This window comes from Pongo pygmaeus, chromosome 2 (genome assembly GCF_028885625.2).
Source record: "Pongo pygmaeus isolate AG05252 chromosome 2, NHGRI_mPonPyg2-v2.0_pri, whole genome shotgun sequence".
Taxonomy (NCBI): Eukaryota; Metazoa; Chordata; class Mammalia; order Primates; family Hominidae; genus Pongo; species Pongo pygmaeus.
Window position 1 is genome coordinate 192,154,419 of NC_085930.1, and position 12,557 is coordinate 192,166,975.

General features: G+C 36.5%; 1 protein-coding gene across 4 annotated transcripts in view; it reads right to left on the reverse strand.

The window, feature by feature from the left end:
* Positions 1-4,822: 4,822 nt before the first annotated feature.
* DCUN1D1 (defective in cullin neddylation 1 domain containing 1) overlaps positions 4,823-12,557 on the reverse strand; it is a 42,441-nt gene continuing 34,706 nt past the window's right edge. For all 4 annotated transcript variants that reach the window (XM_054479965.2, XM_054479964.2, XM_054479962.2 and 1 more), the window contains exons 5-7: positions 9,025-9,107; positions 8,710-8,806; positions 4,823-6,663 (exon numbers count right to left, since the gene is read on the reverse strand). In XM_054479965.2, coding sequence (XP_054335940.1) covers positions 6,584-6,663; positions 8,710-8,806; positions 9,025-9,107 — 260 coding nt within the window. In that variant the 3' untranslated portion in view covers positions 4,823-6,583. The remainder of the gene's footprint in view (positions 6,664-8,709; positions 8,807-9,024; positions 9,108-12,557) is intronic.

The window sequence follows — 12,557 nt, forward strand, 5'->3', positions numbered from 1 at the left end:
GATTTGCTTCAAAATAAATAGGGGTTCCAAGATGAATGTCATTTAGAGAAATCAAGATTGGCCATGAATTGACCATGTTAAAACGAGTTCATTATGCAATTGTCCTTTTACATATATCTGACATACGCCATTAAAAATTTTTTAAAAAGCACTCACTCCAATGTCTCCTATGTATAAGAACACAGGCAGCTGGCAGCAACTAAATGGTATCAACTAAATTTTTATAAATTCCAAGAGTCGTTAATTCTCAGCTATCTCAAAAGTAAAATCTCTGGGAAACTTAGTATTAAGACAGTAACTATCTGCACACAGTAATCTGTACAGTTTAATTATCACCACCAGTCACAGGCTAGTCGAGTAGCTGTATCAACCATCGTACAAACAATAACAGAGCCAAAGCACTAGCCATCAGCACCACTCTTCGCTGACACATTTCTTCTCACCAGAGATCACTGAGGGACTGGAACCCCCATTGGAAGTATTATCTCACTGACTACAGAAAATACTCCCTCCAAGAGAGTACATGTCTACTAGAGTAACTAATTTTACAGCAATCCCTGAGGCCACTTGAAACTCACTCAAATTGCACATCCAATCGATACATGAGTTGGGATGCCTAGGTATAACTTACACACATAAAATATACACCCGCCAGGACGGCTGTAATAAAAAAGACAAGTATTGACAAGGATGTGCAGACACGGCAGGCCACACGCACTGTGGCAGGAATAGTTCTAAAAGTACAGCCACTTTGGAAAAAGTTCAGCAGTTTTTTTAAAACGTTAAGTATAAATTTACCACACAACCTGACAATTCCACAACTAGGAATCTGAGATGCAAACATGTCCACACAAAGACATTTATGAATGTTCATAGCATTATTCACAATTTAAAAAAACTAATTGTAGGCCAGCCAAATGTCTATCAACTGGTGAATGGATAAACAAAATGTGGTATATCCAAACAGTGAACACTAAATCAGCAACTAAAGGAACTACACGCAGGTATAAGCTACAACATGGATGAACCTCAAAAACATGCTAAGTGAAAGATGCCAGATATAAAAGACTAACTGCATGATTCTACCTCTGTGAAATTGCTAGAAAGGGTAAATCTGTACAGACAGCAGATCAGTGTGTCCGCCTGGGGCTGGAGACAGGAGCGAATTAACTGCAGAGCAGCATGAGTAAATTTTGGGGGCTGATGGAAATGTTCTAAAATTGGATTGCACGACTCTTAAGTTTACTAAAAACAATTAATTGTACATATACAATGGGTCGATTTTACAGTGTGTAAATTATACAAAGCAATTTTTTAAGTACCATTGTAACAAAGTCTTAGAAATCACTATTTTAAAGCTCTGGTTCATAGTTCATTCATTTGATATATTCAACACAACAAAGTCTAATATACTATTAGGATTAAGAATATTAGCATTTGCTTGAAAACTAAACACGCTACTTTCAAAGGATTCCAAGTACACCCATCTCTAAATCTCACTGATTAAATATTGCTCTTTTAGCTGTAAGTCTTGTAATTATGTGACAAAATCACTGCTAACGATTTAATTAGCATTGTCCCTTAGCCATTTCATTAATTGGTCTTCCCCCAACCTTATGCCCTATAGTATTTCTTTTTGCAAAAATCTCTTGCTTGGTATTGGGTATTGCCCAAGTTTTCTGTCAGATATAAGGTTTTCTCAGAATATTTCACAACCTGAAATAAAATTATAATATTCATATGAACATGCATTTGAATATATATATACTTTTTAAATATAAAATGAGTATGTTCCTTTTTGTTAGTTTGCTCATTAAGCCACTTACATGCTGTCCCTAAGTTTCAAACACTTCATTGTTTCCAATCAGGCTTTGTTTTTACGATGTGGGTTGAAAATTCTTCTTTTCAAAGCAGTGCTGCCTTCAGTGATTAAGCTGGCATGAATTTCAGTCTGACTCCATTTCTTTCCTTTCCGCTGACAGATATGCCAAAGAGGTAACAGTCCCTCTAAAGCCAATCATTCAAAAAAAAATTTTTAACTGAGTATTCTTCCCCAAACCAAATCGAATATGAAACACTAACAGCCTACAACAGATAAAAGTAGAATTGCCATAAAGGAAGTGGGAAAGGGCCTGCCTGCTATGGCCCTACCTCATGAAGGACAGCAGCCCCAAGTTACAGCTTCAAGACCAATGCTCTAAAGTATTACAAGCTACATTATGATTTCTGCACAGCACAATGGCAAAAAATTGAACTGAAAACAATCATGAAGCAGTTGTAAATAAATAGAAAATTGGGCTATACTTAAAAACACTTTTAAAATCCCAATTTAAAAAATGGACAACTATAACGTGATTCCCTTTAAGTAATTTCCCTTTAAAACTCCATAAAGACATTACTTATTGAGAATTCCACTAACTACAAAGGCTGTGCATCTTTTATCATAACTTCCTTATTTGTAACAGATTTTTAAAAATCAACCAAACGAAAATAAAAAAACACATTAATAGGAAACATTGAACCTAGTCAAATAAATGAGTTGGTGAGCAAGAAATGCTACTTACTCAACAGGTAGGAAAGAAAATAAGATAGCAAGAATGCTCTGATAAAATCATTTATGTAACTGTATTATGAGTTTGAAAATATAGCACTATTTGCCTCCAGAAATCAGGTACAAATAAAGCAAATATTTAAGAAAAATGGCAACAAATAGCAAAGAAAAACCTGGAAAAGGGCATTTGTACTATTAGGAACTTTCTCATTTATCTTAACTACAAAATATACACCCCTTTCCCTCAGAAATCAAAGATAAAGGTGTCATGATAAATAACTTCACCACAGTCCTATGAAATAAAAATAGAAATTATTGCTATATTATGATTGTAAAAATGGAGGCAATAAAGAGTTCAGAAATATACTCATTTATAATCAATTAAATGATGAGTCATAATTTGAACCCTAATTATCACATTATGTAGAAATCACAATTCAGGTTTTGTGTCCTCATTTATATGTTAAATAGTTCACATTTAAAAAACATTTTATCATTACATTATCAAATTTGATAAAATCTTATGAAAACATCTAAGTATTCAATATAAATCATATTGTTAAAAGTATAAGGTAACATTAAAACTGCTGAGGTGCCAGGTAAGTATTTTCTGTTAAATATACACAATTTAACATTTAGAACTACATAAATTAATTCTTGCTAAAAGTTGATTCAGTTTTACAAAGGCATACTTTGTGAACCATGGTGAATTTCCCCAGCACCACTTTCTTTTTATTCCAAAACTCCTTCGATTAGGTTTAACTTTCTCCTGTCATTCATATGTGAAAATTACAGAAGGTTTACAATACGTAGTCTTAATAGTAACATGTTTAAAAACCTAAGCAAAGTGTACATTAAGTTAGCTACTACTACTCACTTCTTGATTATCATTAAACAAAAAATAAATGAACACTTCATTCATTTAAGTCTGAGGAAAAAATAGTGTACCTTGCTTAAATAAGAATTCCCCAGTAAAGATATTGTGTAAAGGATTTCTCATGTTATTTTGTTGAGTAAATTTACTTTCTTCTCATTAAAACGTTTTAAAAGTCTAAGGAAGGACATGTACTTATAATGCCATATTACGCAAGTACAGTATTGTTAATAAAGCAGCCCAGTATAGTTGTAAACATCTTAAATGTAGTAAACAAGACTTGGCATGTCTTTTCTCCCCAAAACATGCCATTACAATGCTCTTTCCATGAATAATTATTCTTCCTGGAAAACTTTTCAGGTATATTTTAAATCTATAAAAAAATACACTGGAATATGTGAAAAGATTTAGTCATGGCAATTTCACTGAAGCTTTTATTGCCTCTGTTGGTAATATGACAGGGACTGTAAGAAACACAATTGAACTTACAGAGATATGCAGATGATACTCACTAAAGATAATCTTCATCTCAAGTATTTTTTATATGTGGGCACTTCTAATTTTATACATTTTTCTATTTAAAAAGCATTACATTTTAAAATTTGTACCTGTTTTGACATTTGGCAAAAAGGAAACTGTACCTATGGTTCAGTTTAAAACAAAGAATCAGCATGGGGAGTTTACCGGAATGAGGACTGAAACACTTAGGAGTTAAAGCAATTCAAGGGGCGTGTGTGTGTCTCTCCCTTTCTCTGCCAATCTCTCTCACTCTCTCTGGCTCTCTCACAGACACAGACTCAAACACACACAGCCATATGTGTAATCATTTTTTAGTACAAAATATTCCCTGTAGGCAGACATTTATCTTCAGAATAATCACACCACATTAAATCAGTCTTCTCTTTTCAGCCCTAGTAAAAGTTTCATTTAATTCTAAGATGCCATCATAGTGAACAACCTTAACTTTTATGCTACATAATTATATTCAAAGCTTTATGTATTTTTGTTTATAATTACACAGTAATTATAAATGTTTAGTACCAACCTGATGACAAACACTATTTTGTTGAAAAGGTTTTGCATTTAAAAAGAAAAATATGTAAAATCCAAGGCACTAGGCCACGAACCAATATCAGACTTTTAAAGAAAACACTTTATATTGGGGAAAAAAAAAAAAAAAAAAAAGCTAATGGGATCTCATTTCAAAACACAGCATATGTGAATTAATCAATCTGAAACCAATAACCATAACTCAAAATCTTCAAGACAGGAAACAAAACAGTACATATATATAGATATATATATATATATCTTTTAAAAATTTTTCATAATTGAAGTTCCTCTTTATATTTACAAAAAAATGAAATCTGGAAATACTGAAAGCAGCAAGATTCTTCTTTTTCCTTTTTCTTTTAATAACCAATTCCAGTAGCCTGAATAGAAATTTTCAAATTTTTCTTTTGGTAAAACTGCATTCTTGAATTAAAGTTATGATTGGAATATTAATATGTCTATCGGGAAAGCTTTCTAGTCTATTTTAAAATCATGTAAATAAAAAGCAGTTTTGATATGTCATTGTTTCTTAAAATAATTTCCATATTTGCATAAAATGTACTGCTATTCTAAGTACATTCCTTTGTTAATATCAACAAAGGAATACCCTAGACCTTAGAGAGTGCCTGGATATATATCCCAAGCAGAATCTATTCCTATCAAAAGACCATAACCATCGAACATTTGAAGTATTACATTTCTAGCCTGCCTTACGGAAATGTTTAAGAAAGCAAGAAACTCTTCTTCACATGTCAGTAAGTGAACAGGGAAATGACCATTTTCAGCATAAAAGCAGCTCATGGGTCTTGTAATGAAAAAAATACATACAAGATAGCATTCTGCTTTGATGAGAAAACTGAGCTAATCTGAGTGAAACAAAAACAGTAAAGAGACTAGAAGCCAGATTGGTATTTTGCATCGTGTATGCTTGTTTGAAAATCTTTGCTCCTGAAGTAAATATTTGGCAACCACAGTGATTAGCAGTTAAAGCAATTTCAACAAAATAATAAGTCATCGAAAATGGACTATTTGTCTGAAAGAGCAGTACCTATATTATAAAGATTGAACTTCATGGCTCATTACAACCATTTTCAAAATTTAACTGCAACTATCTTCTTATAAATTAAGAGATTTCATTTGTGTTCCATAGTGCGATGACAAAAAAAAAAGTAAAAACAAAACAAAAAAACCCTCATGCCTAAATTTAGAATATTGTATTGTGTAGCAATCCAAAACATTCAAAACAAATTAAATAGTTTAACTTATGTGACAGGCAGATAAGCATTTCAAAAGCATAATGAAGTCCAATTATGTAGTGCATAATGTAGACAGGAGAAGAATCTAACATTATGCAGACATTTTCTAAATAAAAGCTCCCTGTAGGACAGCTATATATAAACATGGGTAAGGTAAGCGCAGACTAGTTCTGTGGAACCTTTTGAAATCAAGAGTCTAAAACACAATATATTTTTCAGGTAGGCACCAAGTTATCCTAAAAAATTTTCATGTTGGTTATTCTGACATTGTTTTTTCATCAGATACGCACATCAACAACACATGTGATTTGCCAGGAAAAAAAAAAATTCCCCCCAAACCAAAACACCATTCCAGATCCAGTACACTTAAATATATCACTCTCATTGGAAGTGCTATTAGCATAGTCTTTGCAACTAGCCCAAAGCGTATATTTAAGAAGTTTTTATAAATTGTTTTGTGATGTTCATATGTTTAATTCTTATGCCAACTGTTTTCTGATGAAGACAGCATTGTGCTTTATGCGAGAATGAAAACCTCAAAATAATCACCATAAAGCTTCTAAGACTTATGGGAGAATAAACTAGGATGGTCCACAGATATAAGATGAAATCCACAATGTTGGAATTATAAATGTTTAGAGCGGCCCAGACTAGAAGACAAGCCCAAACCACCATTAGAAGAATGAAATACGATATGGTCCAAGATGTATCCTTAAAGTTTTGTCTCAACCCTCAGTCTGAATTGTGAGGATTGATCTTCAGTTCAGTCCAGCCAGCAGAAATTGACTGTGCAATTTTCTGTTGTATTTATTGTACAGACTATGTACATTCTAGAAGGTTCCTTTAGTGCTACACTGTTGTACTTTTTGTCCCAGCAATTTGAGGGCGTGCAAATTCCACAAAGTCATCAATAAGAACAGGCCATGCTCCTGGAAAAAAGAAAAAATATGAAAGAAAGAGAAGGGGGAAAAAAGCAGAAATAAGGCTAACATTTTAGTAGAATCCTTTTTTTAAGACTTCCTCATAAGCGTTAAAGTATATCATTCTTATCTATTCCCATTGATTAAGTCTTTCAAAACTCAAACTTTTTGGAGTTTTTACCCCAAATATTCCTTGTATTCCTTGTGATTTATTACTCCAACATCTGGTTGCTCCTTGAGTGATAACAGTAACTTGTCTGGCAACTAATTAATAATATGATTTTCTGAAGGCCACTGCAGTCAGGCAATGGAAGTAATTTGGTCAAAACTGGCAGCCTGAGGCAGGAGAATGGTGTGACCCTGGGAGGCGGACCTTGCAGTAAGCCAAGATCGCACCACTGCACTCCAGCCTGGACGACAGAGCGAGACTCCGTCTCAAAACAAACAAACAAACAAACAAAAAACTGGCAGCCTAAGGAGCGGCTATGAAACGATAGCATGCTGCCAGTGCTGAAGGCACAGGAGCAGAAACAAGTTTTCAAGCATTCCGTGGCCATCTCACAAAGGAAAATAACAGGAAGTGTCGAATTCCATCCTATTCATGCTAATACATGACTGAAAGGTGTAAAAAATTGCATAGATGCACGCCTCTACACATTCACACGCCCATCTCCAAGTCAGAAAGCTCTCCATTTTTGTATAAAACCTAACAGAAGACACTATTATTAGGTATATGCAGGATTAAACATTCTCACTTTGTAGGAAAGATTATGAACAACAATGAAAATGAAGAAACGAAATAACATCATCCCTGATTAGCCTTAATGATTCCAGGACACTTTTAAAGACACCGAGATCACAGGGGGTTTTTCAGAAAATATCTCCATCTTGCATCCTGCCAGTTCTCAAGTGGACTAGGGAAATATGTATGAAGAAATCAATGTAAATCACTTCCACATATAGAAAAATACAAGTCCACATCCTAGTAGTGGATGGTAGCACCATCTTTACACATTTATGAAGAAATAGCAGAAAAGTATTCAGTGATTATTTACTGAATGCCAATAGTACTATATTAAGCGGCTGAAGTAAGTTTCAAAAAAAAATAGGCTGGGCACAGTGGCTCATGCCTGTAATCCCAGCACTTTGGGAGACTGAGGCGGGTGGATGACAAGGTCAGGAGTTTGACACCAGCCTGGCCAACGTGGTGAAACCCCGTCTCTACTAAAAATACAAAAAAATTAGCTGAACGCAGTGGCAGGCACCTGAAATCCCAGCTACTTGAGAAGCTGAGGCAGCAGAATCGCTTGAACCCAGGAGGCATAGGTTGCAGTGAGCTGAGACTGCACCACTGCACTCCAGCCTGGGCAACAGAGCGAGACTCCATCTCAAAAAAAAAAAGTCACTGAACTTAAGGAATTTACAACCAAGCTTACACAAAAGACTACCAGATGAAAAAGAGATACAAATAAGTACAAAAGTACATCAAGAAGTAAAAAGGTTCCTAAACTGAAAACCTAAAACACGGATAAAAATTACTCATGCCTTTCTGGAAGACATGAATGCTGAGTAGGAATTGAAGGAAACAGAAGAATATAGACTGGTAAATGTATGAAGGTATTTCATACATTCAGAAGAGCATTAAAAAAAGCCTGGAGCTGGGCACAGCGGCTCATGCCTATAATCCCAACACTTTGGGCAGGAGGATTGCTTGAGGCCAGGAGTACAAGAGAGCAAGACCCCTACTTCTATAAAACATTAAGAAATTAGTCAGGCATTGTGGCGCATGCCTGTAGTCCTAGTTCCTTGGGAGGCTGAGGCAGGAGGACTGCTGAGCCCAGGAATTTGAAGACTTGCAATAAGCCATGCTTGCACCAATGCACCTACCCTGGGCAACAGAGTGAGACTCTATCTAAAAAAAAAACAAAAAACAAAAAACAAAAGCTCAGAGAAGGGAATTCCAACTCCGAGAAAAACAAAAGTACCTAAGAAGTTCAAGGGTATGTGATAAAAAGGCACATTAAAAAAAATTGGTGTGGCAAAAATTTTCATTACCTTCTTCATCATAATTAGACATGTCATCTGCAATCATCGTACTGAAGTCTAAAAGAAGATTCCAAGTGTCTTTTGGTATTGATCGTTTATGATGTTCCTATTTAAAAAACAAAAACAAAATACATTTGTATCACTAAAAAGAGCTGGACAAAAACAGTTTGGACAATTTTAAATACAATGCAAAACAACTGTGTAACAAAATTCTGGTAATCAAATTTCTCATTCTACATCCAATACATTATGTTAATTTATCTATCTTTAAACATAGCAGAATTTTAGGGAAAACAGAGAGAAATGTAGAAAATGTGAACTTACCAACAAAAATTTATTCCATAAGTCTAAGAATTTAAATCTTCCATTAAGCACTAAGTTCCAGTAGGCAATGGCCATTTCTAGATCTGAAATAGTAAAAATGAATTATGTATTTAAATGCTATAAATATTTGTACCTGCAAAAATAACAAACAAAAAAAAACAGGTATGACCAAAGAAAGTCTAAAAATAAAAAACTTGTATCCTGAATACTTATGTATTAAAAATTTCCTATACAAATGAGTCCAAAGTTTGTATCCTCCCTCTTCAAAAATGACCCAGGGCCTTTAGGGCAAAAAATGATACCACTTATCTCACGGGGGAATTCTGTGTTTTAAATTAGAGAATGCAGTTAAACATAGTAGCTCACAAAAGTGTTCAGATATTAGTTACTGTACACCAGGGTTTCTCAACCTGGGCACTTCCAGCATTTTAGGCCAGATAATTATTTGTTGTAGGGTGCTGTCCTGTGTACTGTAGGAAATTTAGCAATATCTCTGACCTCCACCCACTAGATGCCAGTAGCAGCTTCACTCAGCTCCCACTGGTGACAATAAAAAATGTCTCCATATATTGCCAAAGACCACCTGAGGGCCAACCCAGATGAGAATCCCTGATGCACACCTACAGGTTGGAAGGTGAAGGACTGCTCTTCGATCCTAAGTAACCTTATGCTCTAAATTATTTACTGACTGATCCTGACCACAAAGAGACCGTTAAAAATACTGATCTAAAACTTAAAATTAGTAAGAAACCAAGAATTTCTTAAAGTTTGCCAAAGACAATATAAATGACTTTTTAACTGAGCATGGAGCAGAGAAGGGTAGAGAAGGCAATAATGCCGCATGACAAAGAACTACACTTACCACACAACAGAGAACTACACCTATCACATGACAGAGAACTATGATCTCTTTCAAGGAACCATAGTAGTCAAGAAAGTGTCTAGTTTTTATGAGTGAATTTACTTCTCCAGCACAAGAAAAATTACATCCTAAGTAACTTAAAAGTCCTTCTATTGATAGATGACATCTCGAAACCATTCTTTATAATTGAGAAATCATGAGAGATTAGGAAAGACAAAAATTGAGGCAAGTGCTGCCCCAATTTTTAAAAGCAACAAAGAGCCAGGCGGGGTGGCTCACACTTGTAATCCCAGCACTTTGGGAGGTTGAGTCAGGCAGATCACAAGGTAAGGAGTTCAAGACCAGCCTGGCCAACATGGTGAAACCCCATCACTACTAAAAACACAAAAATTAGCTGGGCATAGCGGCAGGCGCCTGTAATCCCAGCTACTCGGGAGGCTGAGACTAGAGAATCGCTTGAAACCGGAAGGCGGAAGTTGCACTGAGCCAAGATCACACCACTCCACTCCAGTCTGGGCAAGAAAAGCAAAACTCCGTCTCAAAAAAAAAAAAAAAGGAACAAAGAGTAGGCTGGGCACAGTGACTCTTGTCTGTAATCCTAGCACTTTGGGAGGCTGAGGCGGGCAGATCACTTGAGGTCAGGAGTTTGAAACCAGCCTGGCCAACATAGCAAAACCCTGTCTCTACTAAAAATACAAAAAAATTAGCTGAGCATGGTAGCGGGCGCCTGTAATCCCAATTACTTGGGAGGCTGAGACAGGAGAATTTCTTGAACCTGGGAGGTGGAGGTTGCAGTGAGCCAAGATCATGCCACTGCACTCCAGCCTGGGCAACAGAACAAGACTCCGTCTCAAAAACAAACAAACAAACAAAAAAGAGCAAACTTGATGCTAATTCACTATCAAAAACGGGTGATTTGTAAGAAATCAATTATAGGCTGCATGCAGTGGCTCATGCCTGTAATCCCATCACTCTGGGAAGCTGAGGTGAGAAGACTGCTTGAGATCAGGAGTTCAAGACCAGCCTGGGCAACATAGCAAGACCCCATCTCTAGAAAAAATTTAAAAATTAGCCATTCGTGGTGATGCATGCCTGTATTCCCAGCTACTCCAGGAAGCTGAAGCAGGAGAATCCTTTGAGCCCAGGAGATCAAGGCTGCAGTAAGCTATGATCATGCCACTGTACTCCAGCCTGGGTGACAGGTGAGATCTCTTAAAAACAACACAACAACATAAAAAACAATACCTACCTCCCCACCCCCACATACACACACAGTAGCTGGAAACCTGCAAGACTGATCCTTAACTTTCTTCAATGATGGAGACTACATATTCCTCAACTAGCAGACTGAAATACACAGTAGGCATTCAGAAACTGCTAAGTCGACAAACTTCCTATGGTTTCACATACAAACATACTTACCTTCAAATCCATCATCCTCATCTTCCTTCAAACTCAATAGAAGAAACTCTCCTTTCTTCTATCCAAGAATAAGCCCCTTATAGCTCTATTCTAAATCCAATACCATCCTGCCTCTTCAAGGAATGTCGTCTGTTGATTTGCTTTCCCCTCTTCTCAACATCTCCAACTTTACCTTGTTCTCTGGCATTTCAAACTCCATCAAGAAACATGCTCAAGTCATCACTTATCTTTTTTTTTGAGATGGAGTCTCGCTGTGTCACCAGGCTGGAGTGCTATGGCGCAATCTCGGCTCACTGCAACCTCCGACTCCCTGGTTCAAGCGATTCTCCTGCCTCAGCCTCCTGAGTAGCTGGGATTACAGGCACGCACCACCACGCCTGATTAATTTTTGTATTTTTAGTAGAGACGGAGTTTCACTATGTTGGCCAGGATGGTCTCGATCTCCTGACCTTGTGATCCGCCCGCCTCGGCCTACCAAAGTGCTGGGATTACAGGCATGAGCCACCGTGCCCAGCCAAGTTATCACTTATCTTTTAAAAATCTTTCTTGGATTTTTTTTTTTTTTGGCCAATCAAAATAGGTTTATTTGTTTTTATTATTGTTATTATTATTTGAGACACAGTCTAGCTCTGTAGCTCTCTTGGATCTCTTAATCACCTTTACTGGCTATACCCTTTTTCTCCTTCCCTTCACAGCTAATCTTGAAATAGCACTCAGAATCTTCTACTTTCATACATAATTTGTTTGAAAATCAAATTCTGATGCCCATGTTTTAAGAGAACTAAAAAATACATAATACCGTCTGGGCGCAGTGGCTCACGGGTGTAATCCCAGCACTTTGGGAGGCCAAGGTGGGCGGATCACCTGGGGTCAGGAGCTCGAGACCAGCCTGACCAACATGGTGAAACCCCGTCTCTACTAAAAATGCAAAAAAATTGGCCAGCATGATGGTGGGCGCTTGTAATCCCAACTACTCGGGAGGCTGAGGCAGGAGAATCGCTTGAACCCGGGAGGCAAAGGTTGCAGTGAGCCAAGATGGGGCCATTGCACTCCAGCCTGGGTGACAAGAACAAAACTCTGTCTCAAAAAAAAAAAAAAAAAAAAAAAAATACATAACACCAATTTCTAATGGCACTTCCCTTTTAATCCTTGCAATCTGTAAAATCTGTAAAGCCAATATTCCTTCCAGGTTAATTCTGTTCTTTTCTTTACCAACTCAACATACAATTGTTTGGCTTAAGTGCCAAAA